This window comes from Alligator mississippiensis, chromosome 1, assembly GCF_030867095.1.
Source record: "Alligator mississippiensis isolate rAllMis1 chromosome 1, rAllMis1, whole genome shotgun sequence".
Classification (NCBI taxonomy): Eukaryota; Metazoa; Chordata; order Crocodylia; family Alligatoridae; genus Alligator; species Alligator mississippiensis.
This window is the reverse complement of record NC_081824.1, coordinates 118,962,641-118,981,698: the sequence shown is the minus strand read 5'-3', so window position 1 is coordinate 118,981,698 and position 19,058 is coordinate 118,962,641. Positions and strand designations below refer to the sequence as shown.

At 40.5% G+C, this 19,058-nt stretch overlaps 1 protein-coding gene across 1 annotated transcript in view; it reads right to left on the bottom strand.

The window, feature by feature from the left end:
* Positions 1-1,746: 1,746 nt before the first annotated feature.
* Positions 1,747-19,058, bottom strand: part of PEX7 (peroxisomal biogenesis factor 7) — an 80,842-nt gene continuing 63,530 nt past the window's right edge. Inside the window, exon 10 of the mRNA XM_006267398.4 lies at positions 1,747-3,875. Coding sequence (XP_006267460.1) covers positions 3,807-3,875 — 69 coding nt within the window. The 3' untranslated portion in view covers positions 1,747-3,806. The remainder of the gene's footprint in view (positions 3,876-19,058) is intronic.

The following is a 19,058-nucleotide window of genomic DNA, read 5'->3' as shown; positions in this document are numbered from 1 at the left end:
ATTTGGGATATGCATGTAGCCCATAGAGCCTTTGGTAAATAAAAGTGTAAATTCTCACCAAGTGCAGGTGGAAAAAAAAGAGCAGGCTGCTACAACCTCAGGCATATGTGAGTTAGCTCATACTTAACACACCTAAACCTGTTTGTCTCTGCTACAAAGAACTGTTGTACTCTGTCATGTATGTCAACATGAGATGAGGACACCTGATACCACAGTAAGTGAGGGGAACAGGAGAAAAAGGTGTGAAATCTACCATGAAAACTCAGTCCCAGGCTGAGTCTGCAATACACTCATTGCCTCTCAGGGTCCATATTTACTACTAAGGTGCCTCAAGTTGTCTCTCATGTTACCCCCAATTGTAGTTCTCTACCTCCCCTCCTCCCACACACAACATTCTCTGCCCAAAGTGCAGTGGTATTTTCATTGAGTCTGAGGGCCCAGAGAAGAGTATGGTCTAAAACTTGAGTGGGCACAATTTGTTAGCTGCCAATATCACCATGCAAATGAATGCAGACCAGTGCCTGTAAACTCCAAAAGGATGAACAAGATCTCCCGCAACTCAGGGAAGATTCATAGAATGGCTCATGGTAAATGTGCCCCTGGAGCCTTAGTACCAAAAAAAAAAAAGAATACAGCACCAGTGCAGATACAGAAATTTGAGCTGTATTTCAAAATGTAGCTGTTGCCACTCAAACTAGACTAACTAAAGAGGATTAAATTGAGTGTAGATAACTTTTGTTAATGCTGCAGTGAAGATATATACTCATACTATTCAGATGTGGTTCCTTGGGGCTAGAGACCATACTGGGTGCTTAGTTCAGCTGCTAGCAGTCAAGATGGAGATTGTGGCCCTAATTTTAGCGCAGCTCAGAGTAATGATGTGGTCTGCAGTTTCCCTCAAACTAAAGTCAAATAACCCACCAGGACCCACCAGTTTAACCAGACTCTAAACCATGAATGAGCTGAGAGAAAACCAAATGAACATAACCAGAGTGGAGTGGAATGTTAGGAAAAGTTCATTGTGACAAATTATTGACCTGACCATCAGTCTGTATTTTAATGAAAAAGGCAGAGAAGCCTTTCTAAAAAAATTAAAACAAACTCAGCTTTGGTAGTCATAGAATCGTAAAACCCTCTTACAGCTAGGAATGAATTTTCAGTTTTATCGCACCTTCTTTATATGAAATGCCTTTGCAGGGATATGCCAGAGCTGAGGGCCTGCTTTTAATGGAGGTAAAATGCTGAGGATACTTCCACTCTTGGCATGCTCTTGTACAAGTTGCTGTTTTAGAAGAGATTAAAATAGCCCTCATCAAAATACAAAGTTAATGGTGCATACAATTAGAAAAAAAGTCACACCTAAGGTAAGAAGGTTGCCAAAAACAGTGAGAAAAGTATGTGTCCACCATTCAAAAGACACAACTTTTCACAATGAATATTATAAGGTCACCCCAAGGAACTTTTTCTGCATTTATCTCTCTGACCATGGCTGCTAAGAGTACAACAGCTTTTTGGCAATACTTAGTTTATTATTTACCACACTGTGCAGTTATTTAATACCACAGTAAAAACAGAACAAATAAGAGTTTTTTATTTAAAAATAAAAAATAAATTTATCTAGCTAAATAAAAGCCTATGAATTCACAAAAAAACTTCTAAAAGAAGGAATTTAAAAGGGTATTGGATTAAATTTTGAGACATTTGTAGTTAAAGGCTTTTGTGGATAAATGAAGAATTAGAAGTAAGTTCTGTGAAACTTGAAAGCAATTTTATTTCATATGTAACAAACGTACCCTGAGAATTAAAAATTAGCTACAATTACTGCCAAAGAAACATTTTTCACAACACAGCAAAACGTTTATAACAGCATACCTTCTCATTTAGAGATTATAGCATAAATTTTAAAGCCACAGCATTTACTTATTGCACTGAGCTTCTGGGTTCTCTCATTTTTTCAAAAGACTAAAATCTGGATTCAGCAGCTCTCAACACTGCAGTTAGTGCATGAGGGGGGAAGGGAGAGACAGTTAAGAAGAAAGTTTAAATCCATTTTGCTTTGCGTGGGCATTAGGTACAGTGTATTTTTCATCTTCATGACAAACATCCAGATAATATGAAATTGTTTTTATCCTCTTACTAGCTCTTAACTTCTATAGGATTCGAATTGACATACTGTAAGTGCATATATTCTTAATAAGTACCCCATGTACTTCATACAGATGTACAAAAACTTCATGAACTCCATACAGTCTTGCTGCTTATATGCCAAGTAGTAAAGTAAGATGAAAGGAAGGAACTTCTAATGCTAGAGTTAATCTATTTTAATGCCTAAGATTGGGTTTAATGAGCCATGGTATTATAGCTTTATAGTTGTGTCATTTCTTTGCACGCAAAATGAAAGTGTCAAACATTTGCAAATCTGCAATAGTCCATCATAAAACAAAATCCTTTTTTTTTTTTAAACTTATAGGCCTTTGCACACAGGGACAGGCTACCTGATCTAGGAAAAAATATAATCATACCAAATCCAAAGAAGCTGGCTGTGTAAGAGGATTTCATCTTTCATCCTGCCTCCTAATCATTGCTCAGATACTTCCACATGGTTGTCCAGAAGCCCCCTGGCTCCTCCTTCAAAAATTTTCCCCTTTACTTCTCCCAGCAGTCCACCATTTTCTGCAATCCATGAAGCCATCTGAACCTTCCTTCCCTACACCTCCAAATGTTCCAGTTGATCTGGCAGTCTCTGGTGTCAGGCCATTACATGATACATATCTCACCAGCTCTGGCATATGCTACCAAAGATCATGCAGTGTTTAAGTTCAGTAGCAGTCAGGGCTTTGCAAAGAGACCAATGGAAATACCCCTGTGAAAGGGTCCTTCATGGAAAAGGATGAGAAAGTGGGATGCAGAAGTTAAGAGAAAAATCTAGGGAGGTACAGATAGAGGCGATACAGGGCAGGTAGAGATGTACAAGATAATAATTAGAATATCAAAGAGGAGCCACAACAATGTTTGAAAAAAGCTTTTTAAGAAAAGGGAACTCTTCTAAGAATTTCCACTTGCAATCTTTTTTTCTGTATTTCACATTTTCTAGAACAGAGTTTTCTTTTGGCATCTAGAGTTTTATCTGTAAAGATAAAAGGGAGGGAAAAAAATGGAAATAATCTTGTCTGCCATCATGAAACAGTGAACACAAAGGTCAAAGGAAACAGGTTGCTATAACGTATGACATTTACTGTCTATCAACAGGATCCATCATATAGCATGAGAAAATAATGCAACGCGAGTTTATAGCAAAACGTATCAATATCAAATCAACTGAGTGATGCAAGCCTCAGGTTGATGGCATAGCAATTTACAGTGAAAAAATCCACCTTAAAAAACAAAAACAGTGCCACTATCTCAAAATACATTACCATTTAATTTCTGTGTAAAATTGATGAAGTTTGGTTCTCATCTTCAGTGATAACACAAATACCCATTAAACTCTACAAAGCAAATGTAGGAATAGTTCTGCCCTAAGCAACCCAGCAAAATGTCTGTCTCTGCCAGTCTTTGATAACCCACACAGATAGTGAACATTTGGCTGCACCAAGAACTGCCAGGACAGTAAAACCAGGCATAAAGATTTCCAAATCCTGCGTTGCAAACATCCTTGGATTTAAAACAGCTTCAGTTAAAAATATACATTGTACTGAAAAAAACATGAGGGCAAAAGATCAACACATCTGGTGTGAAGTGAGGTCTGGGGAGCAGAAGAAGGTTCCTTCCCAGTCAGTCATCCTTCACCGAGAGAAGTGCATTCTCTATACAGGAACGGTCAGACACAGCGGGGTATAGATCTTCACTGTTTCATCCCAAGCACAGTCTGCCACCTACAAAGCAAAGATCAAGCAGTTTACTCCCAGGAAAAACAGTTTTGACAAATCTAGAAGAATTACAGAGATATAATGTCAAGCAGGGGTGTCAAACATACAGCCTAGAGCCTCTCTATCTGGCCTGTCACACTACCAGCAGACCTTTGAAAGCCTGGGGGCATAGGCTGCTGCAGAATGGGGGCCATTTGGTCTTGCTGGCCATTGCCAGCAGCAGCAAGCTTGGCTTTCCTCTGCAACTGCCTCAAACTCTCCTCAAGCCTCTGGACCCCTGCTGCTGCTGGATCCTTCCTTCTACTTCTGGACCCCTGCCCCCCAGACCATTGCCACCTCCAGATGTGCCGTCACTGAAACCCTCTTCATCTCTGGAATGCCACCACTGCAGTTTGTCCCAATTCCGTGGGCTAGATCTGGCCCACAAGAAACCCTGTGGTCCACATCTGGCCTGGGGCTCAACGTGAGTCTGACATCCCTGACTTAAAGGAAAATCACACCTGGTATTTAGGTTCATCTTGATAGCCCAGTTTATAATTTGTCAGGAACAAAACCATCATAAATTTCAGTAATTCTGGTGTTAGTTACCATGGGTGAAATGCACAGGAGTTAAAAGATCTTGTTTTTCCTACTTGTTATATAATGTCCAGTGAGAGGAAAGACTCGCACGTGCTTATTTTAAACAGGCTGACCCAAAAGGGTGATTTCTCATAAGGAAGTGGCATATTCTATCTAAAGGAGTCATTTGGCTCCCATTCCAGTATAACCTCATAAATCCAGCATCCTTGGGACCTAGCACCTGCCAGAAATGTGAACATTCCAGATTTTTTAAACAGCGTGTGGCCACAGCTCTGGGACCAGCCACTGCTGCTCTCTGCCTCCCCCCACCATCCCCCTCCCAGACATGGAGGGGGAAGCTCGCACGTAGCGGCCGCTGTCGCCATCCACCCCCCCCCCCCGTGCCGCTGCTCCGCATGTGGCCACTGCTGTGGGACCAGCCGCTGCTACTCCCCGATGTGATGTATTTTTAAAAAGTGCTGGATTTTTGAGAATTCTGGAAGTTTGAAAACTGGATTTATGAGGTTATACTGTACTGATATCTACTGATATTCTATACTAAACTTACTAGCAAGGAAGTACTATTATGTCTATTTTTCAGATGGAGAATTCACACATAGTAAAACTAAAGTGACTTGCTCTCAATCACAAAGGAAGTCTGTGGCAGAACAGAAAATTGAAGTCGTGTTCTTATAAGCCAAGCTAGAACCCTAACCATTCCAATGCCCTTCCTTACAAAGAAAGTTGACAGCAGAGCCCTGGCTACTACTGAACTCAAATGCTGCATGCTTCTGAGTAGTCTCTCTCAGAGATAGTAGATCTGCACCAAGCAATGATCAGGCTTCATTAGCCTGACAGGAATGTGCTGCCACCTGGACTGACCTTAAAAACAAAGCAGCAGAATCTCTAGGTTACTCGGAATTTTTTCTAGCCCACAGACCCCAAAATACTCATTTGGTGCAGATGTTCCCACAACAGAACAATTCTACAGCACTACATCACAATCAATACAAACAGAGTCAGACAAATAATAAACTTTAATAACCAGACCACAATAAGCTTTAGATTTGTAATACAGTTAAGATTTTCTAACAAGGGCAAGGAATTAACCTATGCTGACAACTGCATAAAAAGAATGATGTATAGTTTGTAACTAATAGTCTAGTTACAGAGTAGTGGTGGGGGAAAAGACTGAAGCAAAAGGAATAGAGGAGATCTGAGAAAAAGCTGACCAAAAAAAATCAGTGTGAATACATCATGGGAAAATTATCTTGAAGGTAGGGATCTCAATGAAAGTAGCAACAGACCCTACAGAAGAAGTGTAATTTTGCTACAAAGGTAATTTCTGACCTAATCTAAAACTAGAATGAGCAGCTGCACACTAAACATCTGGAAAACAAACTTCATTATCTGATACAGACTGTAGTTATCTCACTCCACGTTTACTGCCTTGTACTACTGTTCATTTGAGTTGTTTTCTTAGTTAGTTGAATCTGCTTACTTAGTTATTTGACGTGCTTATCATCTTCCTCTAAACAGAACAACACAAAAATCTCTTGACGTTATGTTACTTTGCTCGATAACATAATTGAGCTTTGTGAGAAATAATATTTTGCTGCATTGCAGTTCCTCCAAAATTTTATTTAAAAAAACCCTGAGTTTGCCTTTAAAAGGTACATTGCAACTGGCAACTAAATGCCCTAGGTATTTTTATTCTTACCATGGGTGTTGGTCAGTATCGGATATCCTATAAGCAAGGCTCTCTAATTTTAAAAGGAAATACGACAAGAAATAACATCTACAAAATCCCATGGAAATTCCCACCTATGGTCAATTTAATTAACATCACAGATCAGTCTGAACAAATATAGTTACAGAATAAATTAATCTAGTGAAGGTAACAAATACAACCCATATAAAAAGAAGTTCAACTAGAAGCAGTTGTGATAATTTAGCCTAATTCATTGATTTTCTAATGGTTTATGAAAGACATAAACATTAAAGAGAAGGAAAATAAACCTAGAGCAAATAATAATCGTGGGTTGTCTCTTCCTGTGCAGTAGGAAGTTTATATAAAAGGCTAATAATGGAAAGGATGATGAACAAATTCATACAGCAAGCAGCAACAGGTAAACACAGTTAAACATGACGCAATTGCAAAGAACAGCATCAGAAATAAGGCGGCATTGTGCCAGACTAAAATTGGGTTTGGCCAACAGAAAGAAGCCCACTGGTTACAAATTTACATCATATACTTGAACTACAATACAGCACCACCAAAGGGAGCCCTGGTGTAGTTAGGGTATAAACTGCCATGGCTGATTCACTTCATTGGGCAAAATACACAGCAAGGACCCTATGCAAGATAACAGGTGACACGTTCCCTTTGCTCCTATGTCCCTTGCTCCCCATGCCTTCTTGTTGTCCCAAGTGGGGCAGCATAGAGGCATAGGATAGCACAAGTCCCACAGAATCTCCCACGTCCTGTGCCTCCACAACAAGTTCTGCATGGCCCTGTGCCTCTATACTGTGACCAGCACCAGGACCCATGCCGACACGTGCTTCAGATAGAGACATGGGTTGGCCTGATTCCCAGCTACCCGGGGAATCCATTTGCTTTGCCTCTGCGATACTATACATTTTTTTATGGCAGCTCAAAGGTGATGAAAGGTGACATTTGTTTCTACCTTTAGCGATGAAACAAGCAGCATCAACTTATGGCCAGTCCGTGGCATAAAGAGGACCAACGGACAAACTTATCTAGTGGTAAAGTCTGTACCTCCTTCACATAACCCAACAGGCTCCGATTTTGTTCATTACACACTTACTTGCATATGCCAGCAACAATTGCTGGGTTTTGGCTTCTCAACCAGATTTTCAGGTTTTGTGCTTTGGTTTCCACAAAAATAAAAGCAGAAAGCAGGTCATGCTACAACATTTTTCACTTTGATTTGGGGGTTTTTTTCTGTGAGCTGTGGTGCATTATAGTATTTTTTCCAACAGAGGGGCACTTAGGATATTGAATGCATCCCAAATATTCTGAAGATGCTCTGCAGTGTTTACTCTCACCTAAAACAAGAGAAGAAATAGGCATCTGCCCTAATAACACATTTTATGGTTCATTTCTTACATCAACATAGCACACAGGACTCCCAGTAGCTGGGAACTGGGATTCCACTGCACTAGGTGCTGGACATACACAGGGTACAAAGACAGTCACACCTCCACAGAGCTTGCTGTCTTGATTAACAAAAAGGTATAACAAGTAGATGAAACAAATGGGTGGATGGCAGGAAGGGGGAGAATGTAATAGTAACAAGAGTATGTTTTCACACAGACTTTGGGCACATTCTATCCATCAGTAGCTGGAACATTTGGCAGCTTCTCTTCAGTGAAGTTACCAATCTCAGTGCTAAATTCTACCCTCTGGTAGGCAAAAAAAATGGCTTCAATGTATGTATGTGCATACTATACCTCAGTCTCAAGAATTGTTTTCAGCATTGGAATGGGAGACAGTGGGTACAGAATGGATCACTTGTACTTGAGATGCACAAATTTAGAATGTAAGAAGTACCATACTACAGTGATGGCTGCTGTATGAATTACACACACAAAAACTTTCAAATAAGGGTGCAGAGGGTTTGGCCATATCCTCATATCTTGATAATTGGTCTAAAGCTAAATCAAGAGGGAAGCACGCTGCAGAATTTCAAGTCACTCCCAAACTGTAATCTAGCTTCATAAAAGCCTTGCTGCAATCCAAGAGTCTTTATCTTCAATCAATAATATATGTGCAACCCTTTTGAGCAAGATTCAAAATGAGAAGTTTCAAGTTAATGACCTAGAAAATACATCTGCTTGACATAATGCCATACTTTCCTCCCAAATTAAATATGATGAAGTGCTACAGTCTAAAAATCGATGATGACAGAATGTAAAGCCTAAGCACAAGAAGAAATTATATCCATGTTGTGCAAGTAGACATAGCTTTAAAGCAGGGTTAGAATTATGTGGGGGCTTGAAGGGGGGTGGGGTGGGGTGGGCTGAGCTTCCCATAAGGGATGAGAGCTGCCCCCCAGCAGCCAGGCAGAAACTGCTGTTTAGCACGGGGAAAAAGCAGCCCCTCCTCCTTGTTCCTGCCAGGCGCTTTTTTGCTGTTGCTGCTACCGTCACTACCTCCGACCCCCCCAAGAGTCAAAGTGTAATTCAAACCCTGCTTTAAAGAGATCAATTTCCAGAGTGGGAGTTACTGTACTGGATTTATTAATTTGATTGATATGTCATGTAAATGTGTGTGTGTAAAACATACATGCTAGAAATAACATGCACATTATAGATATGGTCTCTATTTTACGTAAGGAAATAAAAATTACTCAGGAGGCTCTTCCTAGACAAGTGGTGCTCAACCTCCGGCCCACAGAGCCCTGTCATCTGGCCTGGAAATGTGGTAGCGGGGAGCATTGGCAAGTAACACTGCCACCATTTCCCTGCTGCCAAATTTCCAAGCCCTGTGTGCCAGATGACATGGCCCCACGCGCCAGATTAGGTCAGCATGCAGGGCTGGGGCCTAATCCAATGTATGGGGCTGAGACCACATGCTCGATCACATCCAAATGCCAACTCCAAGCTGGATCCTGTGTACTGAATTGGAACTGCGGACTGACCCTGCAACACTCACCTGGCCTGCAGCCCAGAAAGTTTGGGCTCCACTGCCCTATGCTATACTGTCTTTATGTGAAGAAGGGAAAAAAAAGGAACAGCTTGATGAAATCAAGAGAGTCAAGACTGTCCTTTTGTATAGTGCAGCTAAAGGAGAAACAACACCAGAAAGATCAGATTCTCTCTGTTTTTATCATGGACAATTCTTAACTTCTAGATGGTGTCCCAATCTACCCCATATTTTCTATTAAATGGGACTACCATGTAGTTCCAAGATAAGTGGGTTATTCTGATTAGGCCTTTGGTATACAATACATACACTTGCTGACACAAAACCAACTTTGGTTTAAGGAAGCATGAGTTGTCTCTTTTTAGGGCTCAATTCAAGTAGATACTTTCAAGTATCTGAATACTTTAAACACATGAAAAGTTCAACCAAGTAACTGTGTGAAGGTGATTGCCATTAAACTAGTACTACAAATAGCATGCGACTATGTGACCTTGGTATACTTCTACGAACCTATTTACACATAAGCAGCGATATAACTTAAGAGGAAGGGAGGGTTAGACAAAATGTAAATCAATGATTATATAAAATATTTTAGTAATCACTCCAATTAAACATTTAGTGCAACATTAAATACTGTTTCTGTGATTGTGCTTATTATTATGGTCTTTCCAACCATGTGGCTTTGTCCATCTTTGAAAACCTCTAATATAATCTTTATATAATTTCAGAAATGCTGCAATTTCTTCTTTCCATGTTTCTTATTCATATTTTCATATACATTTTCTAACCCTAACTTAGAATAGAATATAATTGGATATTCCATAAAATGTAGTGGACTGCAAGCTACTTGAATTCAGAACAATTGAAAATAATGTAGCATCCTTCTTGAAATATCCTTCTCCTCATTCATTTTTATCCCCAAACTACTGTACAATATGGCAGGGTTATATTAAACAGCTGTGTCTACAATCCAATAGCCCTGGATACAATCTGCATGTGTCTGAAAAATACTCTGAGAACTCTGGATTTCATAGATTTCATAGACATTAGTGCTGGAAGGGACCTCGGAAGATCATTGAGTCCAGCCCCCTGCCCAAAGGGCAGGAAGTCAGCCGGGTTCATAGGATCCCAGCAAGATGAGCATCCAGTTTGCTCTTGAAGGTGTTCAATGTGGGCGCTTGAACCACCTCCAGACCTTGGGGGCTCGGACAGTAAAGAAATTCTTCCTTATGTCCAGCCTGAAACGGTCTTGTAGTAGTTTATGACCGTTCGACCTAGTCGTCATCCCTTGGGGCGCTCTGGTGAACAAACGTTCCCCCAGATACTGGTGGTCACCCCTGATAAACTTATAGGTGGCCATCAGATCACCCCTGAGCCTGCGTTTTTCCAGGCTAAAGAGTCCCAGGGTTCTCAGCCTGTCATCGTAGGGTCTGCTTCCCTGACCTCTGATCATGCGCGTGGCTCTTCTCTGGACTCTCTCAAGCTTCTCCACATCCTTTTTGAATTGTGGAGCCCAAAACTGGACGCAGTACTCCAGCTGCGGCCTCACTAAGGCCAAGTACAATGGGAGAATGACGTCCCGGGATTTGCTTGAGAAGCATCTATGGATGCAAGCCAGCGTTTTGGTTGCTTTACTAGCCGCAGCATCGCACTGCAGGCTCATGTTCATCTTGTGGTCAATGATGACCCCCAAATCTCTTTCTTGCATAGTGTTGGCCAACATAGCACTGCCGAGCCTATAAGGATGCTGCGGGTTTTTCTTCCCAAGGTGGAGAACCTTGCATTTATCGGCGTTGAACACCATCAGATTCTCGTCCGCCCACTTGATGGATGAAAGAAAGTATATACATTTATTATATTTTACATTTTTAACTTTAAAAAAAAAAAGTAACAAGGTAGCATCTGGACAGCCATACTAATTCAATTAACATTGTAGAGATATTTTGTAGAACACCTTCATCAATATTGCTCATGCATTGGAATACAAAATTCTAATGCAGCAATTTGTTGCCATCACAAACTATAGCAATAGGTGGAAATAATTAAAGCTTAACTGGAAATCAACAATGTTCCTCCTCCACCAAATGCTTATTGCTCGGGAAAGGATAACATTGGAAAAATGCACAAAAAGTATTAGCTTTTTAGTCTGTTAGATATTATTATTGGAGTATAAACAGTCTAACAAACAAGTACATTTATTAGTTGCCTGAAGCCCTCTCATTTTAACAATGAGTTGCAGCATCAGTGTATAAGTTAGTGTACTGCACTTTTATTATTGGTGGAGCATAAATATGGTGCCAAGTAATTTGTCGATAAAGAGGTGGGCGAGTCTATTTGCAACATACAAATCAAACTAGGCATTATTTCACATATCCTTTTGATATAAAGCCTAAAAATTCAGACTCAGACAATTAATCCTTTACTGGAAATTCATAGTTTGACTAAAGTGAAACAGTCATCCCATGCTTTATTAAAGCGTTTATCCTTGTCCCTAATTATAATGCTGTTTTCCACCAACTGATTTAATATCAATATCCATTCATTTATCAAAGCCATTTCCACTGATCTATAAATGATTTACTTCTCTGACAGGTCCCTGGTTACCTATTCATCAATACAATCTTGCTTTGAAACAGACCTTTTCCAGCACCTTAGGGCAATCTGTTTAGTTTCGTGCAATTACCTGAATGACACAGTCTCTTCAATGTTTAGGAGCAACGAAGGAATATCTTTCATGTTACTGGCTACTTTGCCATTCCTAAAGGTGCAATAAAACCCCAAACCCAATACTCAAAAACTGTATTTAAAGGAATAATTAAAAACTGCCAGACTTAAAGGGCTTACTAAAAAACTCAGCACAGTATTCTGTAGATAAGTAATGGCACTGCATTTTCAATAACACAACTGCTTTTCTTTTTCACCTAAGAAATGTTGGTGCCACAGCTGAATGAGCTTTTCAGCAACTGGTAGGGCATATGTGGTTATTACTAGATCTTTGAAATTAGGCAACTGCAGGTCTCAGAAGTTAAAATCAGAAGCTCCAATTACAGAAGAACAAGAGATCTGGAGAAAAAAGATTTTCTATCAGAGAAACTGACATCAGAGAACAGCACCAGATAAAAAACACAGAATTCCTATGCTTGTTGGCAACATTATTGCTGAACTCTTGTAAGGGATCTTTTTTGAGAGCAATCGAAGACCTCTAAAGTGGACATGCCCTCAGATTTTTAATGCTGCCTAGCAGGGAAGTATTTGATCCTGTTCACCTCCTAGAGCAGTGTTTCTCAGCTGAAGTGCCACAACGTTCTTTGAAGTGTGCCCCAGTACCTGACCCCTCTCTGAGGAGATAAGTACTAGCTCCTCCATACATCCCAGGCCTGTGCGGATATCCTAAGAACAAGCAGAGGACTTCCCCACAGCCCCTCCCACCAAGGCCAGAAGCATGGGAGGAGGGGGGAGAAACTGAGCTGAGAAGTGCAGCCCTAGCTCCCTGCCCAGAAGGTGGTGGGGGAGCATGGGGGGAGACATATGCATGGGGTGACAACACCAGGGGCAACAAGTGGCAGTGGCAGACACCTGGGGGGGGAGACATGTGGCAGCAGGGGAGACAGGTACAGACATGGGGGGGAGGGGGGGGGGAGTAGAAAAGGGGGCAAGCAGAGAGTTTATACATTTTCCATGTACAGAATCTAGTTATTTTCAGGGTCATTGTAAATTTGAAGTTGTCTTGGATTCATGTAAATACAGGAATTAAATGCTTGCAAAGAACTTTAGGCACACTTCTAGATGTGGGGGATGGAAGTTAGGTGGATAATTAAAAAAATATATATAAAGGATTATTAGATTGCCTCCTTATCAAACTTGTTTAGAGAGGTGGCCACTGTTTCGAGCCTATCATCAGATGAGAAGAGAGGAAGTTTTGCCATCCATCCCCAACCCACACTCTCCCTTGAATACGGAAAAACAAGGTGGATGGAAGGGACTTTTGGCTTAACTCCAACTCTTAACTTTAATCCTTGATAAATCAGGATAGGAAGAATACCCACTCTCCTTCCTCCTTGGGTGATTCATGCCTGGAACATCTACTGGTTTAAACTAATGGGGCAATTCATTTCAGATCAGAAAATCCACACTATTTGTGTGATCCCAGTTTTCTGTCAAGAGACATGAGAAGTGAACTACACCTGAGAATCCCAATCCAATGCATATGTGGAAAGTTTAAGTTGAAATTTTGTAAATTCTAAGGGTTTTTTTTTTTCTTCACTTGCAAAAATTCTTTTTTTGCATCATTTCAAGTATACATTGTTTCTATTTTCTACAGTCATCATTAGCAATGCAGAAAGAATAAAACTGATCAGATGCCCTAAATTCTAACAAATGCCTAGATTTAGAAATAGCAGCATTGTAGATGCCCGAAGGAGGAAAAACAGATTGGGAACATTACCCTGCTTTTCAAACTGTTAAAAAGTGTCACAAAGCACTCATCTGAAAACAGAAAACTGATTGGCTTTATGATCAAGTCTCTTGAACATTATGCAAACGGGCAAAGATATAAAACAGTTGTTTTGCTGATCTGTTACAGATATGTAATGGGATGCTGATTTGGTAGACTTGCTAAAATTTGCTAAACACAACAGTTGTTAGCATATCTTTTACCATTAAGATATAATGTCTGAATTTGCCTCAATTGCAGGCCTGAAAGACAAGCTGGCAGCAAAGTGCCTACTGAGACTTTCATATCTTTTTGCAGCAATGGCTGCACACAGACAAAATCAGACAGATGAAAAAAAGAAGCTTTAAAAAAGAGAAACCTATTGAAGAGAACACCAGGTTCATAATTTTGTTACCAATAAAATCAATGCTGGGGCACACACAGGAGTTTAAAGGACCATTCTGTGCTGACTTCTAATTTTCAAAGTAGCATCATACTGTTCCAAATTTTTGTTTTCCTCAATTACTCCGTATGTGCTCCATTTACCGAGAAAAGTGTTTTCCTAATAGCAAATTCCACCTCATAGAGCTGAGAGTTGAGTTAGACTTCTCCCTTTTTCACCACAATCATGAGTAAATAATGTAATTTGGCTTGCACAGCTTTTATCAGTAACACCTCTGAAATATCTATCTGCACTAGTATAACTCAGCAAGCAGGTTTGTTGATGATGCACATGAAGAATTAGAATCCAGTTCAATCTCTGTTGTTTTGGTCCAAAATCACTAATGGATGTAGAAAAAAAGCAGTAAAAGCTTATTTAAAAACAGACTTGATAATATCTCTACACAACAAAATGAGACCTGACTTCTTTGGTCTGTCTTTAGTTCATTGGCAATAATATCAAAGCAATGCTTACTCATGAGGGCATAATGTGTTTTGTCATATTATTTAACAGATATGAGACTAAATGCACAAAGAGCAAATCTGTTAAGAGGGTGCTACTGGCCAACTTTTCACAAGCCTTCAACATTCAAGATGTGGAAAGCATTTTATTGTCTATAACCCTTTTTACAGAAACTACATATTTCATAAAACTTTCTTATGGCTCTTTTTACCTGAATCCAAGACTACTCTGAATATATAAGACAACCCCCTCAATTATTCTATGCATAGAAAATTAAACATTTGCTATGACTTCCATGTATAGAATCTAATTATTGAAGAATCATCTTAAATTCATTCTTCCCTACTGCTGTGGCAAGGAAAACAGTCACAGGGGAGACAAATAGCCAGATCTTTGCCCTTTGCCTCCTGTATCTGCCACCCTCATCTCTTGCCTCGTTCGGTCACCCCTGCACATATGCCTAACCCTAGTCATCAGTGCACCTCCCCTCCATCCCCCACATGACACCTGCTCCCCCACCCTCCCACCCACCATTTACCTTCTATGGCAACTCATATGGCATTCAGCAGCAGTGGCAGTAGCCCTGACCCTGACCCATTCTAGCCAGACAGAAACAGTGGCAGCAAGTCCAGCTCCAACTGGGTCAGGGTTGGGGTCGGGGCCAGGGCTGAAGCAGGCACAGCAGGCTACGCAGCCTTCCCTGTATCCTCCCTTCACCATGCAGCTTCCTCTGTGTGATCCCCCACCTCCACCATGTGACCTACCTCATGTTCCCCGCACCGCACACCCCTACCCCACTACATGAGCAAACCCAGCCTGGGGCAGGCAGCAGCTCAGCTCCAGCTTTGGCCCCAGGCCTGGAGCCGAGGTTACAGCAGTTGCTTGCCTAGGGCCAGTACACTTTAAAGTACCAGTGCAGGGAACACCTGCATGGGCAGTGCGTGGCACTGCAGACAGGTCTGCGGCACTACGTACCACACGTCCATGCTTGTCTGGATGTGGCCACTGTGTGCAATCTGGTTCTAACTGTAAGTTTAAATAACTTAACTAAATTGGAAGTGGTTTTTTTTTTTTATTTATCCTAGTATTTGGCACTTAACATGTTTAATTTCCAAGTTATACTTTTCAGCATCACACATTGTAAAAGTTCTGTTCTGACAGCTGTGCGGTTTGCCAGTGGTCTTTAATACATTCTGCACGTAATCAGTGTTCTGAAATGCTTGGCCACTTACTGCCATTGTCCTTTAAAAATCACATAGCACTGCAATTTTAGAAATTGAATTGCAGTTTGTACTTCACAGACCTGCTTTCAGCGCAGCCAAAGAAAGAGTCTTGCTCAATAGAGAGTATTCCTTTATGCCTTCCAATGGTTTCTCTGTTGTGAACAAAGTAGACCCGACAACCAAGCACAAGAATGAAGATAAGTTTTCAAACAACATCCAAGGCTTTCCTTTTCTTTATGTTTGTGTTATGAAGCAGCTTTACAATTACAACAAAAGTCTTAAGCTCCACAATTTTGTACTGTTTATGATATGTGAAGCAACTTATTTCTTCACAGACTTGTTGGATTTTTTTCAAAGACCAAACAAAAGGAATTGAATTTTCACAACAGGATAACTCCGTTGTCTGTGGATGTTGTCACACATACAAGTATCAAATATCCCACTCAAATTAACAAGCAAAATTAATTTTAAAGTTGAACTGCCATTCAAGAAGTTCAGAGATAATCTGTTGGCAAGAACTACTGCTTCAAAAGCTCCTGGTTGGCATTCACAATGTTGGATATAATCTAATTCAGGCTCCTGTCTCAGTGTCTTGGCACAATCTGCCCCAAAGGAAGGAAACATGGCATAGTTCAGAAGGGTTAATCTCTGGCTTCTTGTTCTGTTTTTGTACAGGGCTTAGACAATGGGACCCTGGTTCCTCACTGCAGCTCCCTGGTGCTTCCACGCAGTACTAAAAAAACAACTTAAAGGCTGTTTGACCTTACCTGGAATATAATATCATTGCAGGATATGCTTATTTCCATTAAGCATACCGTTCTTATTAACTACAGATGAAACTGAATGCTATGCAAGTCTATACACGGTATATACTACTGAACTTGTAACCCTAGAAGAGAATGTGCCATAAGACCTCCTGTGAAACCAAATCCAAAGAACTCTGCTCAGATGAATTATGCAGATAGTCAACAATTAGCAACAATTTTTTCATCGGGGTTTGGAACAGTCACAGGAAAATTTGTATGTTTAGGGTGGACAGAGAATACCTTCCTTTAACTGATATCCAAATATATGGCCACGTGAGTCTTCAATAGAGTGTTCTCTATGATGAGCATAAAAGCTATGGAAGGTCTTTATTTTGAAAGAACCTTTATAGTAGGGGTAAGACACCTATTCTGGCAGCAGGCTGAAATGATCCACTTCAGACTGGAGGTGAGTGGGCACTAAGATGCTGCTGTCGCAACCACTTGTCCTCATGGTGGCACAGGGAAAACGCCCACAGGCAGTACCCCCACCGCTAAAGCCCCACAACTGTTGGCCAGATCCAAGGGCTACATCCAGCCTGCTAGCTGCAGTTTTCTGACCCTTCTTTATAAACTTCCTATGTTTTTCGGAGGGTTTAAGCATTTAAAACATTTTGGCCACAGTGACACTAGCTGCCCACACAGTGTCAGAAGAAATTGGATCTAAGTTTAAACACTGTTTACAGACAAAGTAAAAACCCAGTGCAGACTAGACCTTAGGGAGTATTTTTTTTCTGCTCATCACACATTTTTCACATGATACTCCTTGCCTTCTCTGCTAATGGGATCTTAAAAGGCTGTGATAAGGTGTCAGACAATCCAGGCAGACCTCATAGAGCAATACTACCTCACTGTTGGGCTAGAGTATTTGGATGCTGAAGAAATAGTGATGATTATATTATTTAGCTGATTACTGTTTGCTTTGCACGCAGTATGAAATATGCTGCACCTGCCTGAGACCATCGGTTTTAATTTTGTTTTTAAACCAAAAAGCTATCTTAACACAACCTTGGGCTGAAATAAATAAATAAATCAGGTCTGGTTTAATTAGCCCTGCACTTTTAATGTTTCTGACAAAGCAAAACATTAATGCAAATTGCGCTATGGCTCATCCCTTTTCTTAGGTAAAATGGCTACATTTGTGCCAGTATTGTTGCAATTTAAGATGCACATTCCAAGTCTTCAGATTTTACATAAGCAACAAAGAGTCCCAAATAGGAGAATGGCAGTAAGTGTTCCAACTTCTAAACCAAATCAGGACAGGACATGGCAGATGGGGATTTCTGTTATGTCGATGGGGCTGGACTAGCTCATAGAACTACGACTGTGGCATTTCTTTTCAGACTTTGAATCACATCCGCCCTCTCCATGCATGTAATGAAACTCTACTGGATCTGCACAACACTACACCTGAGGCAATCAGCTGGCTGCAAAATTTGGACATAAAATTGTAAATACTTCCTCCTTGTTTTGTGATCATTGTATCATATGCTAAAAAAAAAATTCCAACTGAAAGCTATAGTGATTCAAGTGCACATGGTATAGATTTTTTCCACTTCTTATTTATAATTTTTGATTTATAACAAAAATTACAACAAAGCTACAACAAATTGTTCCACCAATTTTACAGCTCATTGTCATTGTACTTAGATGCCTCACAAATTAAAACCAAATAAATACAAAAAGAAATCCATAAACAAACACAAATCCAACCACATGAAAGCCACTTTTATGGACAGATTTGTAAACCATCACCCCCTTTCTCTGACATACAAACACCCAAACAGGTATATGCCCTGCACAGGCGTTCATTATGCAGTGCCTATGCATGTGTTTCTCTGGCCTTAAGGCATGTGCTGAACTATTCTGTACACTGTATTCATACTATAAAGTGAACATAAGCTTTCAAAGAATTCTTAAATGGTTGACTCTGTATGATTTTAAAGGCCTAATCTAGCTAGATGATGTCATAGAAGCAATTCATTGATTAACAACTTACAGCCTAGTCCTAACAAAATCCTATACTCACGTGTCTTGAAAGGTACTGTAATTAAAATAAAATCAAATTGAACTCCCATTATAAAAATGATCTTGGGGCTTTTGCTGTCCTTGCCAGCTGATACCTGTGAGCAATGGTCAAAGGAGCAAGCCCTCTTAGGTAGGCAACGGTAACCGTGGGAACTGTTGCTCAATGGAACTGGCTACTGGGAACAGTAGCTCTGGTATTCGGGGAAGTATCTACAGTTACTTCATGTCTGGTGAATCCCATGAGACTCAGTTCAAGCCTGTCACCAAACCTCTTGTTTGTATCTGAATTCCTGTCCTTTGGCTCCTGATCTTCAGTTTTTATCCTGGTTCCACACCTCAGCTCCTTACAGCCAAGTTAGGCACTTTGGACCCTTCTCTAATACCCTTGTTGTTTCACATACAAAGTGGGCTTCACCTTTCTGGTAGGTAATTTGCCAGATACAAATGCAAACCTGGCATTTGTCTAACACACACACACAAGTAATCGCTGTATACATAATAATTAACCCACATGCATTTTATTTTAATCAGCATTCAGCCAGACCTTTCCCTAAGGCATTCCATGATCTGAT